At 38.0% G+C, this 16,095-nt stretch overlaps 5 protein-coding genes across 5 annotated transcripts; 2 read left to right on the forward strand and 3 right to left on the reverse strand.

The window, feature by feature from the left end:
* The first annotated feature begins 2,276 nt into the window (after nucleotides 1-2,276).
* Nucleotides 2,277-4,951, forward strand: LOC107420882 (26S proteasome non-ATPase regulatory subunit 14 homolog). Its single transcript, XM_016029942.4, has 6 exons — nucleotides 2,277-2,531; nucleotides 2,839-3,016; nucleotides 3,184-3,265; nucleotides 3,568-3,744; nucleotides 3,825-3,992; nucleotides 4,636-4,951. Exons 1-6 carry the CDS (start codon nucleotides 2,390-2,392, stop codon nucleotides 4,825-4,827), a joined length of 939 nt encoding a protein of 312 aa, XP_015885428.1. The 5' UTR covers nucleotides 2,277-2,389; the 3' UTR covers nucleotides 4,828-4,951.
* Nucleotides 4,952-6,144: 1,193 nt separating this feature from the next.
* LOC107420886 (probable carboxylesterase 2) lies at nucleotides 6,145-7,580 on the reverse strand. The gene has a single exon (XM_016029950.4). It carries the CDS (start codon nucleotides 7,319-7,321, stop codon nucleotides 6,341-6,343), a length of 981 nt encoding a protein of 326 aa, XP_015885436.2. The 5' UTR covers nucleotides 7,322-7,580; the 3' UTR covers nucleotides 6,145-6,340.
* Nucleotides 7,581-9,293: 1,713 nt separating this feature from the next.
* On the reverse strand, nucleotides 9,294-10,681 carry LOC107420888 (probable carboxylesterase 2). Its single transcript, XM_016029953.4, has one exon. It carries the CDS (start codon nucleotides 10,420-10,422, stop codon nucleotides 9,439-9,441), a length of 984 nt encoding a protein of 327 aa, XP_015885439.3. The 5' UTR covers nucleotides 10,423-10,681; the 3' UTR covers nucleotides 9,294-9,438.
* An 822-nt stretch (nucleotides 10,682-11,503) lies between these two features.
* LOC107420938 (succinate dehydrogenase subunit 5, mitochondrial) lies at nucleotides 11,504-13,841 on the forward strand. Its single transcript, XM_016030030.4, has 4 exons — nucleotides 11,504-11,821; nucleotides 12,644-12,954; nucleotides 13,038-13,223; nucleotides 13,531-13,841. The coding sequence occupies exons 1-4, from the start codon at nucleotides 11,647-11,649 to the stop codon at nucleotides 13,585-13,587; spliced, it is 729 nt and encodes a 242-aa protein (XP_015885516.3). The 5' UTR covers nucleotides 11,504-11,646; the 3' UTR covers nucleotides 13,588-13,841.
* A 788-nt stretch (nucleotides 13,842-14,629) lies between these two features.
* LOC107420939 (uncharacterized) lies at nucleotides 14,630-15,721 on the reverse strand. The gene is made up of 2 exons (XM_016030031.4): nucleotides 15,427-15,721; nucleotides 14,630-15,284 (listed from the first exon to the last, which is right to left on the reverse strand). The coding sequence occupies exons 1-2, from the start codon at nucleotides 15,592-15,594 to the stop codon at nucleotides 14,850-14,852; spliced, it is 603 nt and encodes a 200-aa protein (XP_015885517.2). The 5' UTR covers nucleotides 15,595-15,721; the 3' UTR covers nucleotides 14,630-14,849.
* Nucleotides 15,722-16,095: the final 374 nt, after the last annotated feature.

Consider the following 16,095-nt stretch of genomic DNA (forward strand, 5'->3'; position numbering starts at 1 on the left):
AACGGAGGTCGGACGGCGGAGAAATCACCGTTTGAAGATTTTCGACCCCTCGCCGGAAAACGCTCCGATCCCGGCGCGTCGGTGGTCCGATGGCCGTGATTTTTGGTGGGTAGGCCGGACTTGAGGAGAGGATGCTGGGTGTATGGCGCGTGTACTGTTTATCGGCCGGAATAGTGCCGATTCGCGGTGGCCGGCGGTGGAGGGGGAAAAATCGCCGCCAAACTTCGGACGTCCGATCCGGGCGCGTCCGGCGGCCGTTCGCCGTGAAATTTGGAGGTTTTGCCGGAAATGAGGTGGGAAATCTGGCTGGCCGGCGCGTGTACAGTAACTAGGCCGGAAAAACGTGAAAATGACCGGCGGCCGGCGGGTCCTCTCTCTCTCTTTCTCTCTCCTCTCTCTCTTTCTCTCTCTTCTCTCTCTTTCTCTCTCTTCCCCGAGAGTTTTTCAAAATTAAAACCCTGCGTGACACTGTTCATGCCACGTGGACCAATCAGAAACTGACACGTGGCATTTCACTGTTCACGACCCAAAAACATTAAAATAATACGGTATCCGATAAACTTCAAACGTCCATAACTTTTTAACCACATGTCCGATTTAAGCGTGCTGCTAGTCTATGAACTCGTATCGACGAGTACTTTACAACCATACAAGAGTCAACTCACAATTACATCACAAGAAAAAGTCAACTCCCGGCACCTTTTAGACAGTTTACACTTCAACTTGTTTTGCCCATAACTTTCAAACCGTAGCTCCGTTTTCGACGTGCTACTAGTCTACGAACTCAGGGCGTCATGCACTTCGCCACCGTACCCTAGTCAACTCAAAATTCTCACCGAGTCAAAAAGTCAACTTTTGACCCCCTTCGGTCAACGGTCAACGGTCAACCTCGGTCAACGTGCACGGATTCCGGTGCGATTTGGGACGGGGTGTTACAATTTTGGTGCCAAATAAAATACAATATCAATTAGACATTATAAGCTGCTAAACATAAGTGTAACTAGCTACATTAGCAAGCAATGAACTTGGAGACTGAGTCAGGAATATGAAACAAGAAACGGAGTTTCCAAGAAATTCGGCTTAACTTGAAAAATACGGCAAAGGAAATGACCATGGGGTCGAAATATATTTAAGTAGGTGGGGAACAGTAAATTTTCAAAGTGAGACTTTTTGTAATGACGAAGCAACGATAAGAGGACGAGTACTAGGCCTAATTCCACGGAAGTTTGATGGATCTGGAGTTTATTGATTGGTACAAGTGAAAATGAAAGTAGTGTTCGGAGACAATCCAAATCTTATATTTGTGTTATTTGCAACACAGACGCGTGCGTAGGTCGTGCATTGAATTTTCTCCGGAACGAGCCAAACAGATTTCTAGCAGATTATGTCTGTGTCTATGGAGACTTGAATTATCAATTTGATCTTTTCAACAAAGAAATTTCTCCTGCCACTAACGTATTTTCCCTCTTCTCTCTCACTGTTTACATTGACTATCTCCTCACCTGGAAACTGATGTCAAATTGACGTCCTTGTCTATGGGATTCTTCATCTTCTTCTTTGTTTATTTTTTATTTTTTATTTTTTTTAACCCAGAAAAAAGGTTCCGCAATTTTTTTTTTCCGATTAAAAAAAAGTCTCCAAATGCAAGCACCTTTTTCTCTTTTATATTTAATATTGTACATAATAAATAAATAAATAATATATTTAGCATGTTTAAACATACTTGGACATGTAGCTTTTTTCTTTCTTTTTTTTTTTCGTTTCTTAGATAAATACCTGAACACGTATGTTAATTTATAATTAATGAACATATTTTAGGCAATAGCATGTCCGTACATAAAAAAACATTTTATGGTACCATTCACTTTGCAAATTAAGGAAAATAAACTTAGCGAGATTAATATAAGAGTACTAGTACAGACACGTGTACATGAGATATCTGCAATTATTATGTCCAAATTGAGCCCATCGGATAGGTGATTAGAAATGGGCCACAGATTGAGACGGAAATAAGGGCCCACGACAGCAACTCTAGGGCCCTTCTGGAATGTGGCCCAGATGTGGGCACACGTACCGTTATCTCCCGATTGTGAGCAACACAAAGGGTTTCTTCGGACTAGCCCAACAAAAGAATTCCGTAAAGCCCATTTAAATATGCCTCTAGTTCAAAATCTAATTGCATAAAGAAATTGGCATACTTTACAAATATTAGAAGTCAGTGGGTATAATTGCAAAATTATCCAGCTATTTATAATAAATGGAAATTATCTTAGCAGACAATTAAACAAAAAAAAAAAAAAAAAGAGGTTCTGAGGTAGTACAGAGAAGCAAGAAACCATCAAAAGCAGTCTTGTTTCCAAAGAAAGCAGAGATCTGGTGCGAGAGGAGTATGTCAGGAATGGAAAGGCTTCAGAGGATGTTCGCCGGTGCCGGAGGAGCTTTGGGCCACCCTCCGCCCGATTCCCCAACTCTGGATTCTTCCGAGCAGGTCTATATATCCTCCCTCGCCCTCCTCAAAATGCTCAAGCACGGTACGCCTTTTAACTCTATTTTATCTCCTCCTGCTTGTTTTGTTTTATTTCTGCACATTCTTCGATTCTAAACCCTAATTGGGTTTTAAGGTTTTCTCTGTTCCTTGAATGAATTTTGGTTAATGTTTGGATTTCCAACCCCTAATTAGGGTTTTTATGAATCGCTATTTGAGATTACATATTCAAAAGCCTATATAGGACTTTTTTTTTTCTTAATATTGCGAGACTTTTTTGTGGATTTGAGGGTTAGAGTATATGTTTCAAAATTATTTTCTGACTGAGTTCTATGGGATTTGATTATTTAAAGGAAGAGCTGGGGTTCCCATGGAGGTTATGGGTTTGATGCTGGGAGAGTTTGTGGATGAGTACACTGTTCGTGTTGTCGACGTCTTTGCAATGCCGCAGAGTGGTACTGGTGTTAGTGTAGAAGCCGTTGATCATGTTTTCCAAACCAACATGCTTGATATGCTTAAACAAACTGGACGGTATGTCTGCTTCTTTAGTTTACTAGATGCCTAAAGCTGCCATGGTTAACATGCATGTGCATCTTGTAGAGTTGACTTGTTTTGTAATCTCATTATAGCTATGGCAATACATAGAATTCTTGCTTCCTTGGTCTGCCTAATTTTATTTCTTTTCATTGATGTTGTAGACCGGAGATGGTTGTAGGTTGGTACCATTCTCATCCTGGATTTGGCTGTTGGCTCTCTGGTGTGGACATTAATACACAGCAGGTTGTATATTATTTTTATTCTTATTGTTTCAGAATCGAGACTTTATTTTGTCTATTTTTATACTAATCCAACCGAATAAACTGATTGGTGTATTGCTTGCTCAAGAATCTGATGAGTTTTTTTTTCAGAGAATTTGAGAGAAAATTTTTAATTTGTTTATAGTTTTGGACCTTTCTTTTTAACTAGCTTTGTTCTCCTGGTTTTTAAAAGCAAGAATTTCTTGGGGGCATGGAGGTTTATGCTTAATTATATGCAACATAATCAAGTTGGGATAATTTCTTATGTTTGTTACAACTTTGTAGAGTTTTGAAGCTCTAAATCAGCGAGCTGTTGCTGTGGTGGTGGATCCAATTCAGAGTGTTAAAGGAAAGGTGGTGATTGATGCCTTTCGCCTTATCAACCCACAGACCATGATGCTTGGCCAAGAACCCCGACAGACTACATCCAACCTCGGCCATCTTAATAAACCATCCATTCAAGTGAGTGCTGAAGAAGCAGTTTCCTAATGACATTGTTTTGCTCTTGTTACTTTTTGACTTCTCACAATTTCTCCTTTCAGGCACTGATCCATGGTTTGAACCGGCATTATTACTCAATAGCTATTAATTACAGAAAGAATGAACTTGAGGAGAAGATGTTACTTAACCTTCATAAGAAGAAATGGACTGATGGGCTCACACTTAGGCGATTTGACACCCATTCTAAAACAAATGAGCAGACAGTTCAGGTAAGTGACGGGTTTGTGAATTTAAAAATAGTGTTTTGGCCACCTTGAAAAAATTGGTCATGTTAGTCATCGTTCAATATTAACACATGGTTCTTGATATGGTCAAAAATGAAAAAGAAAATAATATATGAAAATATGATAGTGAAAAGTGACTAGCAGAGTAATTTGCAAATATGCCTCTTTCTCCACCAGGTAATAACTGCCTGGTGGGCAACATCCATGGGAACCGTGTTTAGCAGTAGGTTATTCATGGCTATTGGATAACCTGTAAGCATCTCATTGCAATGTGGCTTGCCTAGTTATTACTATATATATGAAAGCAATGGTATTTTTTAATTTTTTTCTGCATTCACAATGCTATTCTGAATTTGATAGGGGTCCATGGATATTTCTTATATACTCATCCATGCGGTCATGAGATTATGGCTTAGATGCCCTGTTAATATTGTTTCCTTATAATTCTCTCTTTTTGTCTGTTTCTCAAGCAGGGAGCAACTGTTATCCTTGTACCCATTAGTCCACCTTTTTTATCACACTTGACCATCAGAATATTTCTTCCAAGCTTAAACATTTGTGTGTTTAGGCCGTTTGTTTTTGCCTTTTAGAAGTTTTATTGATTATTGGTCTCTATGGGGGTGTGCAGGAGATGCTTAACTTAGCTATCAAGTACAACAAGGCAGTACAGGAGGAAGATGAGTTACCACCAGAGAAGCTTGCAATCGCAAATGTTGGAAGGCAAGATGCGAAAAAGCACTTAGAAGAACATGTTTCCAACTTGATGTCTTCGAACATTATTCAAACATTGGGAACCATGCTGGATACGGTTGTATTCTAGATTTTTTTTTTTTTGGGAAATTCAAGATGATGTCTTTACGTTAAGATGAGACAATATGGACACTGTTCTTCGCTGTTGTTTTATGAGACTAAAAATGGATTATGAAAGGTTAATTGCGTCGGTATGGGTTGTTCTGTCCATTTATATATTTCGCTTCTAGTTAAATAAAATCGCAGTTGTTCCAATTATGTGGTTAAAGTAAAAAGTTTTATGAGATATTTCTATTGACATGTTAACCTATACTACATATACCGACACTATACCACATTTCAGAATATTTTTTGCAATGCTACAACTAAAGTCCTTTTGAGGATTTCCATGAACTTTCAATTTTTTGTGTTTTGGGCAATATATAATTGTAACTAATTTAATTATGTATGATCTCAATTTATTTATTTATTTTTTTAATAAACCAAAGTAATTAAATGTATAAAACTAGCTTCTTTATTTTCTTCTATTTTTTCCTTTTGTTTTTCATTGAATCTACAATGCATTTGATTTATTTTCTGTTGGCTATCTTCTTCATTTGGTAAAAAACTATTGAGAATACTAATCTTGGGTTAAATATCCTACTTTTAGGTTAGAATTTATGAAAATCTTGGTAATTTTTTATTTATTTTTATATAAAAAAAGAAGCTTAAATAGCTCATGAAAAAATAATGCTCGATTTAGCCGTGTTCTAGTCATTGTTCAAAAGTTTACCATTATGATTAGACAATATGGGCACTATTCTTGAAACTTTTCTGCAAACATTCGCCCCTCTCCTCCCTTTTTTCTTTATATATATATATATATATATATATATATATATATATATATTGTTTTATGGTAATTGAAAAAGGTTTGTGAAAGTTTCATTAATGCATGGTTTCTTGAATAGTTCAAAATTTTATGAGTTATATCCTTCGACTTGGTAATGATAGGTACTTGATAAATGAATACCATCAAATGTACTAAGAGATCTTCAATAATCAGTACAGATTGTTGTTTACGTGGCCACATAAACATTGTACAATTAATTTTAAAATTGTTTTTCAATGTACATAAAATAGTTTATTTTTTTATTTTTTTAAAAATTAACTTTTTAAAATAATTTTACATTTTAAAATATCTTACACATTCTTCTAAAGTAGATTACTATTTTCACACAGAATATTTAGACAAAGTCATTGAATGGATAGTTTTTTTTAATGTTTGTTTATTTTTCCATTGTACCTAAAAAAAAAAATTCCAACGATAGAGAACCATTGCTTGATGGAGTTCCGAAGTCAATATTTAATTTGTTCGGTTCATAATTAACAAATCTAAAAATTGAAATTATTTCTTTAACTAGCGAACTTTGTATTCAATCAAGCAAACCAAAAAGTTGAAAAAGAGAAGCGACATAAAGGTACTACATATACCCCACACCAATTCCACATTCCAGAATATTTATTGGAATACTACAACGACAAAGATAAAAGTCTCCTTTTCCACCCATAACGCAATCCTGTGAAGAATAAACTAAGTAGCTTCAATAGTTTATGAAAGAAGACAAGCGCTTAATCAACGACTTAGCTTTTTCACTATGTGGGTTGAAGATATGGAAAACATGATCCTCTCCTTCCGTTTCCACAATCTCCGCTTTTCCTTTCCACGTGCTCTTCACCAAATTCTCGAAGTAAAGCTTCCCTCTTTCCCTCAATATGTCTTTCTCTGCGACAAAAACGATAAGCTTTCCACACGCCAAGCCCGCAAGACTCGGACTTCCATCTACAAAAGGGTTGATGAGAGGATCGTCGTTGCCTTTGTCTGATGGGCACACGTACGTCCACCACGTGTCCACCATTGCCTTCCGAAAATTATCTTGGGCCTCAAACCCAATAGGGTCTTTTCCCCAGAAGTAAGGATGGATCATTGCAATGCCAACAATCTTCAGTTTCGGAGTTGGGTTTGATTCGGTGAGGCGCAGGGCCAAGTGGTGTGAGATATTAGCACCTGCGCTATCTCCAGCCAAGAACACACGGTCAAAGTCCACGTGATCTCTGACCCAAGGCGCTAGATCTCGGCCGCCGTCTTCTAGAGCTCCTCCTTGTACAGAGTGTGAAGCAACCCATCGGAGGGCTTGCCAGGAGTCTTCATAGGCCGCCGGAAGAGGATGCTCCGGAGCTCTACGATAGTCCACCGAAACCACGATGACGTTGGCCTCTGCCACCAGCAAGTTGAGGCTGTTGTGGTAAACTGGGTCAGCGATCGATGATATGCAAAAAGCTCCGCCGTGGAAGTAAACAACCAAGGGAAGCTTTTGGTCGGCTTTTACCGTGTCGGGACGGTAGACTCTGGCTGAGACACCGGTCTCCGGGATGATGACGATATCTTTGGATAAAACTCCGGTTTGAGCATCCAAACAGGGCGGGGCGATTTCGGTCCCAGCGGTTCTCTGGAACGTTCCATCTTTGTACACTCGAACGTAGGGGAAAACGTCGAGAGAGACTTCACGTTCGCTCAGATCCATGCCTCAAATAAAGAGAAATGATAACAAAAAAAAAAAAAGGAGTTGATGGGAGAGAGAATTTGGAAGTCAAAATAAAGAAAAGAAACGCACGCAGAGGCAGTGTAAATGCGAATTGAATGGGACGAACAGAGGATTTATTGATTATGTAGTAGTAGAAGACAAGCAAGGCTCTTGTTTTTCTATGGTGTTTTAAATGGTATCTAACTGCGCTGGACCCCACATAGATAGCCAGGCCTGGCATTCCATCTTTCATTCATGAAAATAAAATTTGGCTTATTTCGTTGACAATGTTTTCACTTGCACGAAATGGACATGTTTGAATCAAAATTTAATTCATATTATTATATTATTATTATTATTTCTCCTTATGGAAATACATAATAAATATATATATATATATATATTTTTTTTTTTCTAATAAAGTTCGAATCTGCTCATAGACTAAAATATTGGTGTCTCCGCCCATCAAGGCTACATACGACCTCTCCATAATAAACATGAACTGTCTTTCAAGCCGCCAACATATATATTTAATACGATTTGCATTTTAGAATACTTCGAAGTCACCTAAGGGAGGGAGTTAGGTAACTGATAACAAAAAGGCCTTAATTGCCATCAAATTTTACATAATTTATTAGTTCGTTCCAACCCCCTAAAAGTTGTATTATATATATATATATATATATATATATGTATGTATTTTTTGTAAATAAGCTGTATCTTATATGCTCTTGTAGATATATACCAACTTCTAAGATAAGAACAAAAACAAACAAGACATGTAAATTAAGAAGAAAGCAGAGGAGGTTCTAGTTTATTATTTATAAAATAACAAATTTAAAAAAATGTAGATTTCAGATAAAGTTATCATTTAAAGCGACTATATTGTTTGTACTTGCACCCAACAAGCCACTAGGCAGCTGAGAATCTTGGCTTCTTATGCTGGCTTTTTCAACGAGCGAGAATGTTATAATATTTTTCATGTGTTTACAGCTCTGGTCTATTAATTTCTGCGTAACATGCGTGCTTGCACGTAATATAATGCAACAAAGTGATTTATTTGATATCAAATTTTGATGTTTGGGTATTGTTGTAAATGAGCATCCCCGTTAACCCATAAGTATGAATAAAAAAAATAATCCTTGAGTGAATGACAAAAAACATTCTAAATTAATTAAATAAAAGTAGGTCTCTAATTATAAGAAAATTAAAAATTGTAACACCTACCCCTTGTGCCTCTTCTGCCTTCGTCTAGTGATTGGTACTTGATGATGAGACACGTCCGACGAGCAACACTTGCACAGACATGGGAACACATTTCTCTATTTTTTATTCAGGGTCTCTACCATAATTGTGATTCACGATTTTGACTTTTCATATTTTTAACTATTTTCAGGGTTTAGTTAAAATTACCATCATATTCATATATGTAAAAAAGAAAGAAAAAGAAAAAAGCATCCATCATGCTTATTCGGATTTGATTTTCCTTAAATTTTAAAAGAGAGATCAATTTTATCAAAAAATTCCTCTTACATCACACTTATTCTACTAATATTTTATCATTAAACATTTTATAATTTTGTTTGACGATATCATATGATTCGCACATCATTGTGGAGGGGATTATCTTATTATAACATATGTGTTTATCCCGCAAAATGTGTTTGAGAATTTGAAGACCAAAGTGACAGTAACGTAAATATGAATTATTTATTGAAAGAGGCAAATATTATTGCTTTGCTTGCAATTGTTAACAAATATGGTACATTTAATAAAAACTATATGCACCTAGCCAAAAATATATTAAAAAAAAAAAAAAGGAAAAGTAAAGCAATATAAATTGATACCAAGAATCAAAATCCAATAAATGTCAAACTTGCGTAACCAATTATATATATTATTTTTCTTATCTCGTTTCGTTTTTAGTCGTAGATCGTTAGTCAATTTTTGTTTTCGTTGTAGAATCGGCAGATTTTTTATTGAAAGATAATCTTTTAATTAAAAGAAAAAGGTTATATAGTCAAAATTGATACAGAGAGTAAAACGATAAGCCGATGATTGTTTAAAACTTGACTGAATAGAATAGCGGTCCCTTTAATAAAAGAAAATAATAAAAATCAAAAAACAGGAGGCAAGTCTCTATTAAAGAAAGCGGCCAAGCGGTTGATCAGATCCTTTGAATTCTGACCCTCCAAATCATACGAAAAAAACACGTGATCCTCACCTTCCGTCTCATCTATCTCCACCACTCCCATCCATCCACTCCGACTCAACGCCTCGTAATAAAACCGCCCTCTATCCTTCAACACGTCCTTCTCAGCCACACAAATCAGCACTCTCCTACACCCAACCCCAGCCAAGCTAGGTGCACCCTCCGCAACCGGGTTGATCCGAGGGTCATCATTGTCCGGCACGGACGGGCACACCAACGGCCAAATCCGATCTACGAACGCCTTCTTTTCTGGTTGCAATGCCTCCGACCCGACAGGAACCGACCCCCAGAAATACGGGTGGATCAAAGCAACGCCCAAGAGCTCCACGCTAAGTCCAAAGTCAGGGTCTCCAGCAACCAGAGCCAAGTTATGAACTACGTTAGCACCAGCACTGGCTCCGCCCAAGAACACCCTTTGGAAATCCGCATGCTCATTCAACCAAGCCTCAGGCCCGCCATGATCGCAGTGAGAAATAATCCACTGCAACACAGCCCAGGAATCTTCGTATGCCGTGGGAATAGGATGCTCAGGGGCTTTCCTGTAATTTACGGAGACCGCTATGACTTTGGCTTCGGCGACAAGGGCGTTGAGAAATCTGTGGGATTCGGAAGAAAATGGAGAAACGACGCAGAAGTAGCTTCCGGGAAAGTAAACGAGTAGAGGGAGTTTGTGGTGCGGATTTTGAATTGCGAGCGTTGGGAGGTAGAGGCGGGCAGATATCTGTGATTCGGGTAAGATGGTTACATCTTTGGAGGTGACGCCGGTTGTGGGATCGGTGGATGGAGGGACTGTGTCCGTGCCGACGAGCCTTTCAACGCTGCCGTCCTTGTACACTCGGAGGAAGGGTTGCAGTTCATAGACTATTTCTGGTTTGCTTGAGCTATCCATATTGGATAAGCACAATGGGTCTTGGAGGGTTGTGACTAATTTACTCTCAAGATATTTAATGGCCTCCTCTTGTTTGTCCCTCTTAATCTGTAGATGGACATGACTGCATGGCTAAGATAGTATAAACCATGCGCTGAAAAAAAGTAGAAATAAATGATGGCAAAAGATGTTGTTTATGTTAACCTTGGAGAAGATAAATAATGGACCATATACATTTTTCTTTTTTTCTGATCCATACAGTGGTTTTGTTTTTTTTTTTTTTTTGATATGAGGGTGGGAAGGTAGTTTTATATACAAATAACTAGGGGTGGGCTCGGTTCGGTTTTGTGATCTTTTTTAAACCGAACCGACCGGTTCGGTTTGGGTTGGGTACAAAACCGAACCGAACCGACCGTTACATTCAACCCAAACCAAACCGAACCGAATGAATATTTTTCGGTTTGGGTTGGGTTCACGGGTTGGGCTGGGTTGGGCTTTTTGATGGGCTTCGGCCCAAATTTTTTTATTTTTGGTTTAGGCCGGTTTGGGCCTTATGATGAGCTTCACTTTCAGCCCAATTTTTTGTATTTTTGATTTGGGCCAGTTTGGACCTCATGCATATTTCATGACTAAACCTTCACCTTTGGATTATTATGGGTCGGTTCGGTTTGGGTTGGGTAAATTTTCTACCCACCCGTAACCCGAACCGAAAACCACGGATTCAATACATATGTAACTGAACCGACCCGTTTAACAGTTAAAAACCAACCCAAACCGACCCAAATAGTTCGGTTCGGGCGGGTTGGTCGGTTTGGGTCGGGTTTTGCCCAGCCCTACAAATAACGAAACAATATAATTCAATTTTTCAGTAATTGCTATGTTAGGTGTATGAAGCTATTCGTGAATGCATATAGTACACTATGAGGGTTAAAAGTTGCCCAGTCTCCCTAGCCCTATTTTGGCCCAGCCCACCTTTTGGTATGTTGAACAACCGAAGGCCCAATTAAAAGCATCCATCCTTGATGACATTATTAATAAAAAAATTTTAAAAAAAAATCGAAAGTAGAAAAAGAAAATAAATAAACAAAACGAGGCTGGCACCGGCCATGTCGAAGTGTCAGCGTCTGATTCGATGAGCCGCAGCAAAATACCAAAACTCCTGCGCAGCTGGGCTCGTCACATAACACCAAGACTCACGAATTCACCGTTGTTTCGCGAAGAGAAGGAAGAAGGTCGTAGAGAAAGATGGAGAAGATGATGGCTATGAGATCACTGTACCGCTCCCTCAGCTCCAGATCTTATGCGATGGCTGCCGTCAACCACCAGCTGCTCCGCCATTACTGCGGTGGTCGGAGCCTCTTCAATCTCTCATCCCCACCTGCCTCTTCTACCTCACCCAACCACACCCTTGCTTCTTCCGGTACCTTTATTTTTTTTCTTCTCTAATTTCTGCTTCCTCTTTTGGTACATCGACTTGAATTTCGATTTTTTTTTTTTTTTGGGTCTATGAAATTATTTTATTTTCCTACTTGTTTGGTAATCAGATTTTTATAAATGCTTGCAAGTTTTAAAATTTGCAGTTAATTAAGCGGGCTTTGCTACGAAGGGATTCAATTAATTTTTAATTTTTAATTTTTAATTTTTCAATATTGTATTGGTTTCTCCGTTTTTCAAGTACGATTTATTTGGGTTTAAACCGTATTATTTCCTATATTTTCTTCCGTGGCTGTTCATTTTCTCACCCGTGGTGAATTGATTCTTTAGTCATACTAAAACTAACTTGAAGAAAGCAACAATAAATAATGCCGCTATTATTATTCGATTATTCTTATTAGTTTTGCCTAAGGGAAAAAAGAAAAGTTTGAAACTGATAGTTAACAAAGTGTGGGGTTGATTTCATGTTTATGTGGTAATTATATGATCAGTGATTGCTTGAGCCCATGGCATTCTTCTTATATATTCTAGAGAGTCAGATTCTAAATGACAGAACTTAATTGATTATTATCATCATACAATAATAAAAGATTTAAACACCGTGAGCAAAAAAATGAGGTTGTTTCCTTTATAATTTTATCATAGTTTGACAAAATCTGATGTAAGATGCTAATCATGGTGCTTGTGCACCCCGCTTGAAAGGTTACATTTGGGGAGACCCTGTAGCAGCACTATGGTGCATTATTTCCATTATCTGTTCACGTTCGTGTTCAATTCTTTGAATGCTATTTTAATATGCAAATTGCAGACTGCAGGTCTCCTTTTTCAATGGGGTTGGGAAGTAGGCGTTTTTACAGTGAAGACCATGTTCCCATGCCTTCCATAGCCGACCCTGATCTAGAAAGAGCTTTCAAGGATTTGATGGCTACCAGTTGGGACCATCTCCCTAATCATGTCATACATGATGCAAAGGCTGCATTATCAAAAAATACCGAAGACAAGGCTGGCAAGGAGGTTGTAGAGAATGTTTTTCGTGCAGCCGAGGCAGTTGAGGAATTTTCTGGGATGCTCTTGAATTTGAAGATGGAACTTGATGACACAATTGGAATGAGTGGCGAGGTACTGCCTCTGTGGATTGAGAACTATTGTTTCTCTTAAATCTTCATGGTCCTTAAGGTTTGATATTTTGAATATGTATGCAGAATGTAAAACCCCTGTCAGATGACCATGTGAAGGCACTTCGCACTATTTTTGATCGCTACAATACCTATTTGGGTGCATTTGGACCTAATGAGGCTTATTTGCAAAAGAAAGTAGAGACAGAGGTGGGGTCAAAGATGATATACTTGAAGATGAGATGCAGTGGCATGGGCTCTGAGTGGGGAAAGGTATTAAGAAATCTTTGCACTGTATCTGAGCCCTTTTTGTTTGCTATTTTGTTGCTAGATGGTGTTCGCCACATACCTGCCTATATCTGTGAGATAAAACATAAGTGACTTTTTTTTTTTAAAAGAAAAATCAAGTGGCTTCTAGGAAAACATTTGGGCAAAAGCTAAAGTGCCTTGTTCTCGTAATTATTTTTCATGTGAATTGTTAACGAAACTCGCTATTAAATGGATACTTCAACCTCTAGTTTTTCATTCCTGCAAAGCTGTTGCTTTAATTCTGACACTGATTTTATTTTTCTGAGTGCAGGTTACACTTCTGGGAACTTCTGGGCTTTCTGGGTCATACATCGAGCACAGAGCTTAGCCCCACAGTTATGCATATTCTTATTGTATTTGCGAGCTTTCCTGTGTTTGGAGTCCTGTTTCTTAGTGTTTGAAGACAAGCTGACATATCCTCTCCTCCAAAACCATATTGTTTGGGTTTTGATGTTATTTAATAAGAGCTTAACTTTGTCAACTACAATGAGCGGAAAAATGTACACCTTTTTTTTCTTGATTATAACCCATAATGCTATAACTTCTACTTTCCTGCAGAATAAGCAAGGTCTTGTTCATTTTCATTGTGCATGTGCTGACAAAAATGCCGGAGCTTTTCTTCTTCTTTTTGTACAATAGAGTATTTTATAGCAGAGTTAGTTCTCTGGATAGTAAAATTGTATCGATGCTTTATATCAATGTCTGTGTCGTTTATGCCATCTGCAAAATGACAATAAGATATTTTGTCAAAACCAAAATGGATATAAAATGTGTCACCACCAGTCTTTCACTGGCTGAAACAGTAAAAAGGGGTGGTCCTTTATCCTCATAAGTTGTTTATTTGACCTAGTTGTGGCATGGTGCGCTTGATTCTAATTATTGGTTAATCATCTTCATCGTTTTGCTGTATCTTCTTGCAGTTTTAGACTGACGGGCTCGTTGTTTAAACCATTAGGTACTCGGTACTTAACATTTGGTTGGTTATCCAACTGATGCTTAGGATGATAACCTTGTCTACGAGTTAATAAGCTTGGAAAGCCTGGAACTGGAAGCCCGTTGCATTACTTTTCTATTTCCGAAGCCTAGAAGCATAGGTTTCAGTCGAAGTTGCGTGACTTAATGGCTGAGGCCGACTGACTAGTGCGCATGGTGGAATTGGTGCGTCCCATTTGTAGGTCAGTCCCATTTGTAGGTCAAACTATGCACGCCTTGGGCACCTTGGGTGGCTTATTAGCATGGGCAACGTAGGGTCCGCCGTCCACCATGAATCACAGAATCAGAGGCAAATCTTGTTGGAAAAAGATCACTTTGGTGGAAACCATCAAGGAAAAAGTAATATAAAATTTTAGGGCGAAGATTGGTAGAAAATATTACTCTAGAAAAAAGAAAAGAATTACCCGGATTCCATTTTAATCTAGCTCCTCTTTTTACAATTTGCTATAAAGGGGAGGAAAGAAGTCTAATTGCACTTCTTTATTTGCTATTAAGGAAAGAACACAACACTACTAATTGCAGTTCTTATTCAGTTTAGTTTTGCATTCATTACTAAAAGAGGGGAAATTTTAAAAGATAGAAAAGAACATTTAAACATTAAATCCTAATAATTTTAGTGCTTTTACTCCATGACCAGGATTCAGAAGGGGACTTGGGCAGAGGAGGAAGCAACACAGCCTTACGGCAGAGACCAAAAGGCCAACCTTCGCAATGGCACAACTCTTGAATTATCGAACGCCTCTGGAAATCTATAAACTCAAGCCCATTGAGGCTTGGAGTACGAGAAAAGCTTGTCTTAACAGAAAGAAATGCATCCCTGCTTGCAGCACTTGAACAACATGAGCAAGAGAAGCAGCTTTTAACAGACACGAACTCTTCTCCTCCATCATCTTCTTTTTGCTCAACTCCTTTTGGGGTTATGTACAATTCTCTTGTTATCGGAGAGTAAATCCACGAAAAGCTGTCCGTCAAATTGTTTGGCTTCTTTCTTAACTTCTCCATTGCACGGCTTCTAATTGCTGAAACAACCACCTGTTGCAAAGAAAAAGAGATTGGAAAATAAAAAAAATAAAAAAATGGATAAGAGCAACCAAGAGAGAAAACCCATTCTGGCATAGACAATGAAAAACTTAAAAGTTGTATGTTTTAGTTGGGAATGGTGATCAGTAAGTACTTCCTGTTCATCATCGAAGTCACTAGGTGGAAGGTCCTCGTCAGGGATTGAAGTAGAAACCCGATTTCCAAAGGTGTGGCAGTTGGAAAATACATCCTTCAAACATGCTGCAAGAAATTTGCATCGCTTGGATGGAATTGGTGACTCTTCATGATAGAAGATGCTCATATTGGAGTTGTTGGATCTTGTAGATAAAATGCAATTGATTTTTTAAGGCAGAGAAAAAAACATATATACAAAACTCGTGTAGATAATTCCACCTCGTTTTTTTATTCTGAGATTGAGAGGATATTTTGATAGTGGCTTTGCAGCTTATTCGAAAATGTTTTGTGTCCATTCTTTGGGGTAAAGACAAAGTTAAAATAGAACAATAAGACGTTTTAACAAATAACTCTAATCTTTATTTAAGATTCAACAATTGAATCATATTTTTAATAGGCGTAATGGACCTTTTAGATGTGTTGGTTTCTTTACTTTACTGCATTTAGTGCTCGTTTCTGTAGTTTTCACTGCTCACTTTAAGTTAAAGTCATGGTGAAGTAGGACATATGACCAAACCATGACTTGTATTTTATACTACAATTTTGACGAAAACCACTGAAAACAATATTCCACCCATTGTAAGTTATTTTGGTGGAAAATATGCAGAATAAAAATTCAGCCATTAAG

The sequence above is a fragment of the Ziziphus jujuba genome, chromosome 5 (assembly GCF_031755915.1).
Source record: "Ziziphus jujuba cultivar Dongzao chromosome 5, ASM3175591v1".
Lineage (NCBI taxonomy): Eukaryota > Viridiplantae > Streptophyta > Magnoliopsida > Rosales > Rhamnaceae > Ziziphus > Ziziphus jujuba.